Source organism: Rhinichthys klamathensis, unplaced genomic scaffold, assembly GCF_029890125.1.
Source record: "Rhinichthys klamathensis goyatoka isolate OS25496 unplaced genomic scaffold, OSU_Roscu_1.1 h1tg000245l_1, whole genome shotgun sequence".
Taxonomy (NCBI): Eukaryota; Metazoa; Chordata; class Actinopteri; order Cypriniformes; family Leuciscidae; genus Rhinichthys; species Rhinichthys klamathensis.
The window spans coordinates 658,066-673,824 of NW_026606767.1; the positions used below are offsets into that span (position 1 = coordinate 658,066).

Sequence of the window (15,759 nt, forward strand, 5' to 3'; positions counted from 1 at the left end):
AATGAAGATGATCTGCGTTCAATAGTCTGGTGGGTTGCAACACTGAAGAAGTCAAAGGTCACATGTTGCCTGTTGCTTGAATGGGGCGGAGCCTAATAATGCGAAACCCTGACAACGCACGACTGCTGACAGGTGCAACTAGGAGCAAATCAAATGAAACTCTAAATACAAAAACAACAATTGAAATCATGTTTGAAAGACAAACACACACTCACACAGAGATGGTTTCATGAGCACCACATGCATGTATGTGCAGAAAATCACTCTATGAGGGGGAATCTCACCAAATCTGACAAGAACAGGCCAAAAAAAACAATGAGTAAGTCATATTTTGCATGAAGAAAACCTTAACTCTCTCAATGCAAAATATTTCTATACGAGCCAGCCATGTGTTCATGAGATTCACCCCTCGCGTGTGCGTTTGTCTTTTCATTTGGATTCTTGATGCAAGACAGAAAATACACAAACCCCAAACCTGCCGGCAAACCATGAGGTTCCGCGTGCGTTTCCTCCCCTAAATAAAGCGGGAGGCCACCAACTATTCACGGAAAATAGTTCAAAAACACTTCCTATGCTCCCCGTCTAAAACTCATATTCATATGCCGTTTACAAGATTACATGTAGCTTATTCATAACTAGATGACTGGCTTGTGTTAAATCAATATCAATGCACACAGTCGTCAAAAGCCAGAGAAATTGACACGTAATAGCTAGATATACCGTTAAAAGATTTGACCGCCGTCCTCGGCAAACAAATTTGTTAAAAGTTAATAGTTTTAAATAGAACGACTTGCAAAAAACGACCACGGCAAAACGGCCTATATATTGACAGCCATTGTTGCTTAATTTCATTTCGACTCATGCTTGATTTTTTTTACTTTTTCAACATCTCACATTGTCTATTTAGGAAGCTGAACATTGCAGGGCAGTAATGGGAGCCTGTCTATCAGCAGCTCGCCAACTAAAGAGCAGTCGTCCAACTCGCAGGGGTTTCCAAGGCCACTATTGTCTCCCAAAACCTGATTCTACCGTTCATTCTAGCAAAACATTCGAAATCCTCCACAACCCGCGACACTTTTTACATACACGTTTATCTTTTTTTTTTTCTTCTTAATTTTTAAAGCGATCGCCTTAAAACAGTGCAAAACGAAAGTAATCCTGTGCAACAGATCTACTTCTAAAAACAAAAATCGCATTCATGAAAAACGAGTAGATGAATCATTCAGAAAACATCCTTGCGTTCAAACAAAATCGAACGCAACGTAATATTTGTTGGGCAACCCTTTACTTAAAGCCTTTATATATATTATACTTCATTATAAATGTGTTTTTAATGCACCTTATAATGCATTGTATGATATCATGGATCATTGTAACTACAGTTATAAATTATACAAATCTATACCTTTAGATACACTCACCTAAAGGATTATTAGGAACACCATACTAATACTGTGTTTGACCCCCTTTCGCCTTCAGAACTGCCTTAATGCAGTTGCACATCCAGGGCACGAAGCTCCCGTTCCACCACATCCCAAAGATGCTCTATTGGGTTGAGATCTGGTGACTGTGGGGGCCATTTTAGAACAGTGAACTCATTGTCATGTTCAAGAAACCAATTTGAAATGATTCGAGCTTTGTGACATGGTGCATTATCCTGCTGGAAGTAGCCATCAGAGGATGGGTACATGGTGGCCATAAAGGGATGGACATGGTCAGAAACAATGCTCAGGTAGGCCGTGGCATTTAAACGATGCCCAATTGGCACTAAGGGGCCTAAAGTGTGCCAAGAAAACATCCCCACACCATAACACCACCACCACCAGCCTGCACAGTGGTAACAAGGCATGATGGTTCCATGTTCTCATTCTGTTTACGCCAAATTCTGACTCTAACATCTGAATGTCTCAACAGAAATCGAGACTCATCAGACCAGGCAACATTTTTCCAGTCTTCAACTGTTCAATTTTGGTGAGCTCTTGCAAATTGTAGCCTCTTTTTCCTATTTGTAGTGGAGATGAGTGGTACCCGGTGGGGTCTTCTGCTGTTGTAGCCCATCCGCCTCAAGGTTGTGCGTGTTGTGGCTTCACAAATGCTTTGCTGCATACCTCGGTTGTAACGAGTGTTTATTTCAGTCAAAGTTACTCTTCTATCAGCTTGAATCAGTCGGCCCATTCTCCTCTGACCTCTAGCATCAACAAGGCATTTTCGCCCACAGGACTGCCGCATAACACTGGATGTTTTTCCCTTTTCACACCATTCTTTGTAAACCCTAGAAATGGTTGTGCGTGAAAATCCCAGTAACTGAGCAGATTGTGAAATACTCAGACCAGCCCGTCTGGCACCAACAACCATGCCACGCTCAAAATGGCTTAAATCACCTTTCTTTCCCATTCTGACATTCAGTTTGGAGTTCAGGAGATTGTCTTGACCAGGACCACACCCCTAAATGCATTGAAGCAACTGCCATGTGATTGGTTGATTAGATAATTGCATTAATGAGAAATTGAACAGACGTGTTCCTAATAATCCTTTAGGTGAGTGTAGTATAATGCATTAAAACATAATTTCAGATGTAACAAGACATCTGCGAATATAATGCATTTTACTTCGGTTACAATTATTTATGAAAAGATACAATGCATTATGACATTTATAATGCATTAAAGATAAAGGCTTTGAGTAAAGTGTCACCATTTCATTTTTTCGGAATAATTTGCGTTCTGCTTGCATTTCACAAACGAAGCCTATTACATGTACATTTATACTTTTTTTTTTTTGTAAAAAAATGCGACTTCAAGAGTAAAAGAAAGTAATAATAATAACAATAATGCATAACATTAAGGACACTATAACACATTATAAACAGGGACGCGGCCCGAGACGGAACAGGAAGAGGAAACTCAAGAGATCCGACTGATGTTCATGAAGAACCTGACCACTTCATGTCCAATGTGTCCTCACACACACACACCTCCCGCAGCCATCTGCTGTGTGTGTGTGTGTGTGTTTCTGACAAAAGAAAGCCAGCGTGACCCCAGCTGGACGCCCCTGTGGGTCGACGGCGTGCTCCTGACGCCTGGGGGCCGGAGCGGGACGGATGGATGAAGCACAGCCTCCAGAACACAGAAAACACACTCTCTGGGGTTCAGCACGTCCAGGGAATATTTGACAACAAAATCAAAAGAAAGAAATAAGGATTTCGCTTAAAGAAAATGAAGCCTATTTTTAGGACCATTAAGACTTTGTTCATTTTTGGGCATTATTTTCATGAATATTAAGCACATTTGCAGCTACAATAACCTCCCACCACACCCAATAAAAACTTTAATATAAAAAATAAATCAAGAATTAATTAAAAAATAAAATCTCGAAAAACGAATCATCCCTTTGTTACATTTATGACAGTATTTATGCATTATGCAATTTTAACAATCATGAAAATAATGCAACAAAATGTTTAAAGAATTTCAAATATTCCTTAAATTGAAGCCTATCACTAGGAACAATTCGATTTTGCTGCACTGTGATATAACTATCATGAATATTTAGTGCATTTGTAACGCAATTCTTAAAAAAATTATCATCACTCTAATGCAAAAAAATAACAATGAATTAATTAAATTGTAAAGTATTTATAAATCATGATATATTTTTTGGGGGAAATGTGCTTAACTGATGAAAATAATGACAATGCAAAAAAAAAAAACATCTTAAATATAGAAAATTAAATTAAAAAAAATGAATAGAAATGGTCTTATTCTCAAAATTATTATCATCACTCTAATGCAAAAAATAATGATGCATTAAAGAAATGATAAAATATTGATGAAAAGGGTTAAAAAATAGGCTTCATTTTTTGTGCAAACAATTTTTTTCTTTAGATTTTTTTTTTTTTTTACATTTCGTAGATTTTTCTTTAGATTTCTCTTTCTGTTGACATTTTGTCTAGAAAGAATGGCAGGCAGACAGTGTGCGTGCGCGTCTAATGACTGTCTGGTTTTGCGTCTGTATGTCTGAGTCAGCTCATGAATATGCAGATGTGAAGTGTGAACATATACATATTCATTTCAATCTGCATATTTTACCCTCTGACCTCTGACCCTCATCCCACAACGCCCTGTCTCATCCATCCTATAGCAGAATGCTTGTGTGTGTGTGTGTGTTGTAGTGTGTCCGTGGCCTGTAGTGGTTAGTTAGACGAGTCTCTGGATGTGTGTGTTGTGTTGCGCAGTGGTCAGGCCGTGAGCTTCTGGATGGTTCTGTTGTAGTATGCAGTGGTCAGCGCCTCCAGTGGGCTCCAGTGGTGAGCGTGAAGCTCGATGACCTCCATCAGGAGCGAGCGCGTCAGCTGGGACTCAGCCGGACACAACATCTTATCCCGCACCGCGGCCAGCAGCTCCGTCATCATCTCGGGAAGCTGCTCCTCCAACAGCCGGCCGGTGCTCTGGAGCTGCAAGAACATCCAGACGAGAATCAGCAACGACACAAACAGAGGCAGAAACCTTCCTTCCCCTGTTCTCCTAGGAAATGATTATCTCAGGAAAAAGTGTGAGACTGGGACTCTGTGCCACCAAATATCAACATTTATTTGAAAATATCCTGTAATATTCCTTTAAAGATGAATGGAGAAAGAGAGACAAAGAGGGGGCAGGAATCACTGAGTGTTTTTAAGAGGAAATAAGATGTTCAAAGGGAGACGGACACACTCAGGCTCAAGGAAGGGTCAGAGGTCAACTCCACAGGGGGGACCGAGAAACAGATGCTCGTCTGAGTGAGAGAGACAGACAGAGAAAAAAGAGAGAGAGAGAGAGAGAGAGAGAGAGACAGACACTGGACGGAAGCAGTCGGATGTCCAGACAAACTGTCTCCTGATGATCCGGTTTGCGGGCGGTGGGACATCATCCACACTGAACATCATATTGGTTTGTTTTGGATATATATGTGTGTGTTTTGGATATACACACACAGGTACACACATTATATATGTTTGTGTGTGTGTGTACATGTATATACAGTATACACACACACGTATATATATATATATTTTTTTTTTCCATTATTGTAATATATATTGTATATACCATTGATATATTACCATTTTGAATATCAATCACGCTGATCAATTTCTTCATTCCAGTCGGCTCATGTTAATATGAAAATATTTGTGCATTGGTATGCTCAGGTAAGATGATGTAAAAAACAGCGCTCTGTCTGTACCGTCTTTTTTTGCTCGCTCTCATCACTTTCGCTTTTATTCTCGTGCACTGACTCGTTCGCTAAGCTGAACAGCCAATCAGAACTCTCTCTCCCCGCTGCCGACGCCTATTCAACATGCTGAATCGACCAAAAAAACAAAAAACAACGGCGTCCGACTAGAGCCAGCGGTGCGCAGACACTCGTAAACGCCTGACCGTCTGTTGTGTCCTGGGCTTTATCCATCCGTCAGTCTCATTCTCTCTCTCCCTGATCTTGATCATTATGAATGTGTTACAGCAGTTTTCACGATCTCAGAGATGCTGTTAAACTCAACTCACCTCCATAGAACAGCAGAGAACAGCGTCTTCCTTCACCTCAGGAGAGTCCAGGAGCTGAAACACAGAACACACTCCTTACGTCAGTCGGTGCAGCGATTGACCAATCACAGTCAAGTACAAGTCACCTTTATTTATATAGCGCTTTATACAATAATACAGAGGGTTTCGAAGCAGCTTTACAGTGATAAACAAGAATCAATTATAGTTCAATTCAGCTATAAAGTCATTGGTGGTGTTATTCACTTTGAGTCGGTTCAATGTTGATTCCATTCATAAACAGTTTTTCAAAAAACATTTTTAGTACATTTATGCATTTGGGAGATGTTTTAATCCACTGCATCAAAGATATAATTTAAGGCAAGACAGGTGAATAGGGTAAAAATATGAACTAATTAATATCACCATACTTTCCCCAGTAGATTAATCACAGTAGACATTAGTGCTGTATAGCAAGTTTTCTGAAATGTTATGTTTAAATATGCAAATGGTGCATTATCTAATAATATATGCACTAATTTGCATACATTTCCAGAATGGATAAAAATTGCCAGAGGATAAAATTCTTGTTTCATTATGTTGACATATTAAAGGGGTCTTTTGATGCTTTTTAATGTTTTCCTTTTCCTTTAGTGTGTAATGTATCCGTGTGTGCATGTATACGACGAAGTTACAAAGCTCAGTGTCGCATAAGGGATTTATCAACACTGATCCAGACCTGCCTAAAACGCCTCGATCCAAAACCACAAATTTCTTCCGCAAACGTCTACGTCACAATCTGAAATATCATCATAATTAGACAAAGGCAAACGCAAAAAGAGAAGACGAGGCTTCAGTTAATTGTAGAGTCGTCGCGGCGTGGAGACATGGTGTGTTTGGATGTGAAAGCAAAACTGTTTTATCTGGCCTCCCGAAAGCGTTCTGCTCAAGCTATTCTTTTGGTTGGCTCACCCGCATTTTCAGAACAGACTCAAAACTGATTACTACGGTAAAAGTGGCGACATTATTGACTGTGTGTTTACAATTGCTTAAAGAGTTAGTTCACCCAAAAATGAAAATGATGTCATTAATGACTCGCCCTCATGTCGTTCCAAGCCCGTAAGACCTCTGTTCATCTTCAGAACACAGTTTAAGATATTTTAGATTTAGTCCGAGAGCTTTCTGTCCCTCCATTGTAAATGTATGTACGGTATACTGTCCTTGTCCAGAAAGGAAATAAAGACATCATCAAAGTAGTCCATGTGACATCAGTGGGTTAGTTAGAGTGTGTTGAAGCATCGAAAATAGGGCTGGGCGATATGGCTGAAAACTGTATCACGATATCAGTGTTTCATATCGGTCGATATCGATAATTATTGATTTTTTTTATGACCCATTTAAAATAAGGACCAGGAGAAAAAATATATTACATTTAAACATTTTTATTTTAAACTTAACCTTCCTCTGATTACAATCCCAAGACAGAAATGTCAACACAACCATGGAAAACTCAAATAATTAAGTCTAAATTCACAATCAGACCTGCAAACTCCTCAGAGTAAAAAAGGTGACAGTGGCGCGGCGGGACGGGGGTGGTTTTTTTAGACATCACTGTTCGGTACGATTTCGCTACAATGGAGTGAAAAGCAAAACAGAAATATAGAAGGCATTTTTATAAATGTCTTAAGCCTTGTATTTTTTAAATAACTTTTATTAATAAAGGCATAGAACCAGTTTATTTATAGTGCACTGATAATAGTTTTATATAATTGGTTTATTAATTAAACTAATAAAAAGATAGATATGAGATATGTTTGGTAATTGTACCTGAATGAATTTAAAATTAATTTGCAATATTTCAGATCAATATATTTGTTTTCCTTAATTTTAATTAACCCTAACTTTATTCTCATCAGAATTATAAATAATTGATTTCCATATAAAATAATCTACCAACATATTTCACTTTCTTTTTTAATCAATGTGTAACTTAAAAATAAACAGATTAGTGCTCTGTTTTGAGGGCAAGAAATGAAAACCAATGCGATATGATGAATGTCCAAAAGATGGAACACACAGACTGTTTTACAAAGGGGTTGGATAAATATGTTTTGCTTTTAAAACGGTGTGTACAGTTGTAGGCTACAGTTTGACAAGAAATACAGTGTGACAAAAGGACAATGTTGTGTTTTATTGCGAGTATAGGCCTACACAAATATTGTAAACACTTTGCAGACTGACTGATGTCCTGTATTAACAAAATGACGGAGTATGTTTTTATGTCTCCACTGTTCGATCGCGCCCGCGTGCCTCTCTCTCTCGCGCCTCTCTCTCTCGCGCACGCGGAGTCGGACACACACACACACACACACACACACACACACTCCAGCATTGCAATCTTGACATCGCAGCCTGTTCATTATGCTGTGTTCACAACAAACGCGAATAGAGCGAATTATCCAATAATGTTTCGAATAATAATTCTAGCCTGCATGGCATGCAGATGAAGGGCACTCATTTTCTGCTTATCAATCGCCGGTTACTGATGAGGAACCCAGCAGCACGAGACAACGATGGCGCAACCAAACTTTTTTCTTTTTTTTTTTTGATGGCGCTGTCGCTACTCGATCCGTACCGGTTACACGATCTGTACTGCGCATGTGCGAGAACGAAGTTTTTCCGCCACTTCCTGTCATCATCAATGTTTTTACGACAACTTCACTGTCACTACTCGATCCGAACTTTACTGGCACGATTTGTACTTTACTGTCCTGCATGTGCGAAAAAAACATGGATTCTTTTGCATTTTATGTGAAAGTTCAAGAATTTCTCTTAAAAGGAGAAATGCCTGACAATCCCGCTGAGCGTCGGAAAGTGAAACGGTCGTCTGCGAATTTTATCATCAAAGGTAACTATGACAAGTAAGACTAATCCAGGATTATGCCTTAGTTCAATTGTGTTGTGTAACAATATATCGTGCCACAATATTTCGTAATACAAAAATGCAACAATACGTATTGTGGATAGTGACAATATGTATCGTGGATAGTTCACCCAAAATAAAAATTACTGTGTGAGGAAGAAATTTGATGTTTTCAGAGTTTTTGTGTAAGTACTACTACATTAAACTACTTTATAATGTTGATTATAATGTGTAATAAATGGGGAATATTTGTGGGTCCTGATAATCAATGCCAAACGTCTTATGTTACCAGAATGTTAAGTAGGCTATATTCGTCTAAAATAATTAAGTATTTTCAGCTTCAGAATCATGAATATGTTTATTCTGGTGGAAACATCCTTGGGTTACAAGCACCAATTCCAAGCCTATTAATTTAAACCCACAATGCAATATCAAAGTTAGCATTTTAATCAACAGTGCATTTTGTGTTAACCTTTTATAATATTTCTTGGGAGTATCGCAATAATATCGTATCGTGAGTTCAGTATCGTGATATGTATCTAATTGTGAAATGAGGGTATCATTACTGCCAGCTTTTATAAACATGCTTTAGAAAAAATAAACTTTACTCGTGTGTATCTTGAGACAAAAAATGGCACTGACATATTTTTAAATGTATCAGTCACGGTGTTGCTTTTAGTTAAAACAGCTCAAATATGCATTTTACACTCTGGGCCTTGTCTGTGTGAAACCGGGGGTAAGAAAGAACCGGAAGATTTTATAATGAAAAATAGAAGAGAACTGACTGACTGGTACAACCTCATGTGCTAAATGAACAAATTAGTTTAAAATATCAAGTTATTTTAATTGTTTAAATTTGAGTTGTTTTACTTGTTCAGCTCCCATATCTGTGTATTAATACGTGACTTTTATGTAGTTAAACCTGTCAGATATCAGATAGTAATATGATATTTTTCTATTTACTTTGAACTTCAACTCTTTCAGACGTTTTCTTTTTTCCTTTTAAAACAGACGACAGACTCTTCTACATCGGCCCCAGTATGCAGTATATGCGGCTAGTTGTCCTGTCAGAGGAAAAGAAGAGGTCTGTTCTCACGGAGTGCCATAATAATCCTGGGACTGGCAATCATAGTGGCGTCAGAGGCACTCAAAACCGGGTTATTGCTGGCTACTATTGGTCTACAATTATCCAGGACGTGAAAGAATGGGTAATTTTACAAACTTAATGGGTATCTTATATCTATACTTAAGATTGTGTCAACTTTTGCCACCTTTGTTTGATACCTCCTTGTTTTAAAAGTTATATTTGATGTGGATCAAAAAAGTTAATCGAAGTTGTCCTAAGACAAGAATGGGTATTGTTCAAAAGTCATATATAACTTTAATAAAAAGGTCTTTATCCACTTAAAATGTTGACTACTGTATTATCACCAACTTGTATCAACTGCAGTAGCATATGGACTTAACATATTAAAGCCACAGATGCCATGTCACTTAATTTTAATACCGCCTCTCATCAACTGGCTATTTTTCTAGACAATTTGTTGAAAAAATGTGTTGCTTTTTAGGTCAGATGTTGTCACCGCTGCCAGCTGAATGACCCAATCAAGACTGTTGTGCCAGTTTTGCATTCCATTAAGGTACTGCTTACAATGTTTTAGCATACTGATGAAACTAACAAGCTAGTCTCAAGCTTGTGTACAGTTTTACCAGCATTTGACTAATACTAATTTTGTGGCATGCAGGTAAAAGAAGCTTGGGAGGTGGTTGGTTTGGATCTGATTGGACCACTGCCAGAAACGGTATTTATTTTAATGTATGCGTGTTCAGTAACTTATAATGTTCTTTCCATAAGGGAAAAGATGTTCACATTGTGGACCTTATGTGGTTCCCACCTGGAAAGACCAAAATGTGGACCCATTGCATTGTTTGCCTGCAAGTGCTTTGTTTGTGTTTTTTTGCTATCATACTCATCAACCAAGAAATAACTCTTTTGGGAACAGGCACAGAAGTATATGATTATTGAATAATATTTTGTTCCAATACTATTAGGAAAACGTGAGGTCCAAGGATCTGATACTATTTCCAGCTTGGAGCAGACAGCCGAATGAAGCGGATCACTATCTGCTCTGTGTTGAGTTTTTTTTTTCTATAATCTTCATAGCTGTATCATTTACAAAAGGTAGGATTAAGTGCGTTCTATTTTCATGGATATTAACAAAATACCCATTGCAGGTTATGTTGGTAGCTAAAAGGGAGATACTTTTCCTTGATTCTCTTCGTCCTGATGGTTTTGGAGATGACAGTTACAGAACCATATTTAGGTTGAGACTAAAGATAATTGATTTACTAGCCTTGTTCCAGGCATGTTATTTGGTTACAATTTGCAAAGGGAGCCTCGTTCTCCGGCTTCGTTCACATAAAAGCCTCGTTCTCAGGCTTCGTTCACATAAAAGCCTCGTTCTCAGGCTTTAAGTTCACATAAGATCCACGTTCTCAGGCTTCAAGTTTCATTTAAAATCCTCATTATCAGTATACATAACTGATAATTTAATTACATATTATGTATTTTGAGTTTTCTTTGGAATGCCAGGCACATTGCAAGCTCCATTGACCCAGGATCCTGGACTGAAAGTTGCATGCATGCTAGATAAATAGATTCATTATTTTGTGCCATTATTTATATATTTACAGCCAATCATTGTAAGAGACCTTCTTACAGCGCAGGACTGGGTACGCAGCAGGGATGGAAATTAGCACCCGCCACCAGCCAAATGCGGGTGATTTTGTGTTGTGGCGGGTAAACTCGCTTCACCTACCGGCCACCGTGGCGGGTAAATAAAAATAGCATACTGTTTCACCCGGACGGCGGACACTTTTAGAGGAGGCACACCTTCAAACAATATGTGGCGTTACATCGCAGGCGTAGAGGTCTGCAGAGAAAACATCATGGTGTGTTCACACCAGACGAGAATAGAGCGTCTGGCGCGAGTGATTTCATTGTTAAGTCAATGCAAAGACGCGTTACGCGCGTAAAAAATTCCTGCGGCGCGAATGAGGTGTAGAGCGCGCCGTGGTAGATGCGAATACGCCTCATTCGCGCGGCAAGTTCGAGCGTCTGACGCGTTCCGTGAGAGTGTTGTGTGAGAGAGAAAAAAATCACAGGACAGGTTAATTACTTTTGGAGGCTGGCTCAATTTATCATCAAAACAAAAAAATGACAGATTAGGTGGATGAGGCCGAGGGTGAGAGAAAGAGAAAATGTCAGTATTTCATTGAGACTTGAGATTAAATAAACTGCTTAAGTATTCTTGTAGTATTAATTTTCACATGCAGTTACACATTGTCGGTTAAAAACAAGAAAGTGGCTGGTAAAAACATTGAGTGGCTGGTAGATTTTGAAATCCACCAGCCACAGTGGCCGGTGGACAAAAAAGTAAATTTCCATCCCTGGTACGCAGTCATAGAGACTTATTCTGTGGGAAGGTGACAGAGCCTTCTTTCCTGCAGATGAGCGGAAGTCAACAAAAAAATGCCCTCAGGAATGTCCTGGAGGAACTTCCTGACGCAAAGGATGACTTTTTGTTTTTATTCCAGTGTCTAGATGACATGGAAACATTTTTATCATCCTGTGCTGATGAACAAGGCCTGAAGGTCAATGCCATGTTTGTTTGTTCATGAGTGTGCAAGAGCGAGTGAGGAGTGAGAGTGAGAGCGAGTGAGAGTGAGAGCGTGTGGTGAGAGTGAGAGCGTGTGGTGAGAGTGAGAGCGTGTGGGATGGATGGAGAGGGAGGGAGAGATGAATATAGAAGGAGGGATGGATATAGAAGGAGGGATGGATATAGAAGGAAGGATGGATATAGAAGGAAGGAAGGAGGGAGGGATGGATATGGAGGGATGGATATGGAGGGAGGGAGGGAGGGATGGATATAGAAGGAAGGAGGGAGGGAGATATGGATAGGGAGGGATGGATATGGATAGGCAGAGGGATGGATATGGAGGGAGGGATGGATAGATAGGGAGGGATGGATATGGATGGAGGGATAAATGGAGGGAGAGATAAATATAGAAGGAAGGAAGGAAGGAGGGAGGGATATAGAAGGAGGGATGGATGATAGATGGATGGAGGTAGGTATGGATGAATTCATTTATTAATAAATAAATAATGTTATTCTGAGTGTTTCTGTGTTTTCTTGAGTGCAGACATTTGTTAAAGTATGCTGAAATAAGTAGAACAAACCTTTAGAAAATGAAATATTACATGTAGTACCCTAATATTGTTAATATTACAATATATTACAATATTACTTCTGTAGAGGAGGCTGATCGCACACTACAACCATCATACTGCCCACACTTAATGCATATGTGTTTGTAAAATTGACAACAGTAACTGGCTTAAACAGAATTGAAAAAAATAAAAGTGTTAACAGGAAACGGAACACGTAGAATAACACAACTTTAGGGAGAAGAAAATAAATTAAAGATACAAATAAATAAACAATAAATAAAATGACGAAGGATAAATAAAAGTCAGTTAAGGGGCTTCAGTTACGATCATGGTTACCATACGGATCGTGTAGTGTCAAACAACAACTGCCGTAAATGGTTTCGACATCAGACAGGAAGGAGACGCGTTCTCGCACATGCGCAGTACAGATCGTGTTTCCGGTACGGATCGAGTAGTGACAGGCGCAACCAAACTGACACGTTACATGATTGCCTGAGCTTGTCACTCCCTACGTTGCTAGGTTACCAGAGAGCGAGTGTCTTTGTTAATGCAAACTTGCTTCGCAACCTGTGGTTTCTTCCGAGGAAGAAAAAAAAAATTATCGAACGTTTTATCGAACACATTTTTTATTGATATCGATCACGTATCTATCGCGATACTTATCGTTATCGTTTTATCGCCCAGCCCTAATCGAAAATACATTTTGGTCCAAAAATAACTAAAACTAGGACTTTATTCAGCATTGTATTGTGTTCCGGTTCTGTTGTGGATCCGCGTTCAGTGACGCCGCTGACGTAAGACGCTGCTGACGTGTGTCTGGTGTGTGTGTGTGTGTGTATTCCGGTTCTGTTGTGGATCCGCGTTCAGTGCCGCCCCTGACGTAAGACGCTGCTGACGTGTGTCTGGTGTGTGTGTGTGTGTATTCTGGTTCTGTTGTGGATCCGCGTTCAGTGCCGCTGCTGACGTGTGTCTGGTGTGTGTGTGTGTGTGTGTGTGTATTCTGGTTCTGTTGTGGATCCGCGTTCAGTGCCGCCGCTGACGTAAGACGCTGCTGACGTGTGTCTGGTGTGTGTGTGTGTGTGTGTGTATTCGGGTTCTGTTGTGGATCCGCGTTCAGTGCCGCTGCTGACGTAAGACGCTGCTGACGTGTGTCTGGTGTGTGTGTGTGTGTGTGTATTCGGGTTCTGTTGTGGATCCGCGTTCAGTGCCGCTGCTGACGTAAGACGCTGCTGACGTGTGTCTGGTGTGTGTGTGTGTGTGTGTGTGTGTGTGTGTATTCTGGTTCTGTTGTGGATCCGCGTTCAGTGCCGCCGCTGACGTAAGACGCTGCTGACGTGTGTCTGGTGTGTGTGTGTGTGTGTCTGGTGCGCCCGAGCTTCGTTTACAGTCTGAGGGAGACGCACGCTGGAAACAAAACAATCTTCGCAAACATGTCTAAGGATTTCCACACAGAGGAAGACTTGCATTTTTTTGCCCAGCCATATTTATTTGAACCCGAATACACACACACACACCAGACACACGTCAGCAGCGTCTTACGTCAGCGGCGGCACTGAACGCGGATCCACAACAGAACCCGAATACACACACACACACACACCAGACACACGTCAGCAGCGTCTTACGTCAGCAGCGGCACTGAACGCAGATCCACAACAGAACCAGAATACACACACACACACACACACCAGACACACGTCAGCAGCGTCTTACGTCAGCAGCGGCACTGAACGCGGATCCACAACAGAACCAGAACACACACACACACACACACACACCAGACACACGTCAGCAGCGTCTTACGTCAGCAGCGGCACTGAACGCAGATCCACAACAGAACCAGAATACACACACACACACACACACCAGACACACGTCAGCAGCGTCTTACGTCAGCGGCGCCACTGAACGCGGATCCACAACAGAACCCGAATACACACACACACACACACCAGACACACGTCAGCAGCGTCTTACGTCAGCGGCGGCACTGAACGCGGATCCACAACAGAACCCGAACACACACACACACACACACACACCAGACACACGTCAGCAGCGTCTTACGTCAGCGGCGGCACTGAACGCGGATCCACAACAGAACCGGAACACAATACAATGCTGAATAAAGTCGTAGTTTTTGTTATTTTTGGAGCAAAATGTATTTTCGATGCTTCAACACATTCTAACTAACCCACTGATGTCACATGGACTACTTTGATGATGTCTTTATTTCCTTTCTGGACAAGGACAGTATACCGTACATACATTTACAATGGAGGGACAGAAAGCTCTCGGACTAAATCTAAAATATCTTAAACTGTGTTCTGAAGATGAACGGAGGTCTTACGGGCTTGGCACGACATGAGGGAGAGTCATTAATGACATAATTTTCATTTTTGGGTGAACTAACCCTTTATTGCCTTGGAAGCTCGTGATTATGGTAAGTGGCGTTACATTTCCGTCCAACGCTTGATGTGTTTGGCCAATCACAACGCACTGGGACAAGCTGGCCAATCAGATCACTCGGAGCTTTTCGGAAGGAGGGGCTTTGCAGAAATCAGTGTGTTTCAGATGGACAGGGAATAGATGAGATGTAATAATGCACAGTGTGTGAAAAAGAATGCATCTTTCAGCATGTTAATGAACTTTATCTCTTTTTATCAGTCCATAAATCTATAAATGCTATATGACCAAAATCCTCTCTAATATAGATAGGAATAAAACTGTAAAGTTTGGTGCATGCAAAGCTGTTGAAGTGGAGATTTCTGACTCACAGCCTTTATCTATCTAGCGTCTGAAGATTTCAGTAACAATACATAACTTTAAAGTCAGTCCTTCCAGAAAAATGCTGAGTTTTTTTGTGATTGTTGCGGGCAAAAACCCTTGATTATGCGGCCCGTTTTCTTAAAAAATGCGATGGAATATGCGGGATATTTATGCAATTTTATGCGGTGAAATTGCGGGAACTTGCAAAAACTGCGGTTTGATGAAAAAGAGAAAAAAAAAGTGATTCTCCAACACCCTGTTCTCATATGGCTACTACCTTAATGTAAAGAGTAATTTCTTATTACTTCCTATGATCACATCAC

General features: G+C 40.3%; 1 protein-coding gene across 2 annotated transcripts in view; it reads right to left on the reverse strand.

Annotated features, from left to right (window-relative positions):
* Window positions 1–3,908: 3,908 nt before the first annotated feature.
* Window positions 3,909–15,759, reverse strand: part of ctif (CBP80/20-dependent translation initiation factor) — an 86,228-nt gene continuing 74,377 nt past the window's right edge. For both annotated transcript variants that reach the window (XM_056266119.1, XM_056266118.1), the window contains 2 exons: window positions 5,538–5,591; window positions 3,909–4,453 (listed from right to left, as the gene is read on the reverse strand). In XM_056266119.1, coding sequence (XP_056122094.1) covers window positions 4,238–4,453; window positions 5,538–5,591 — 270 coding nt within the window. In that variant the 3' untranslated portion in view covers window positions 3,909–4,237. The remainder of the gene's footprint in view (window positions 4,454–5,537; window positions 5,592–15,759) is intronic.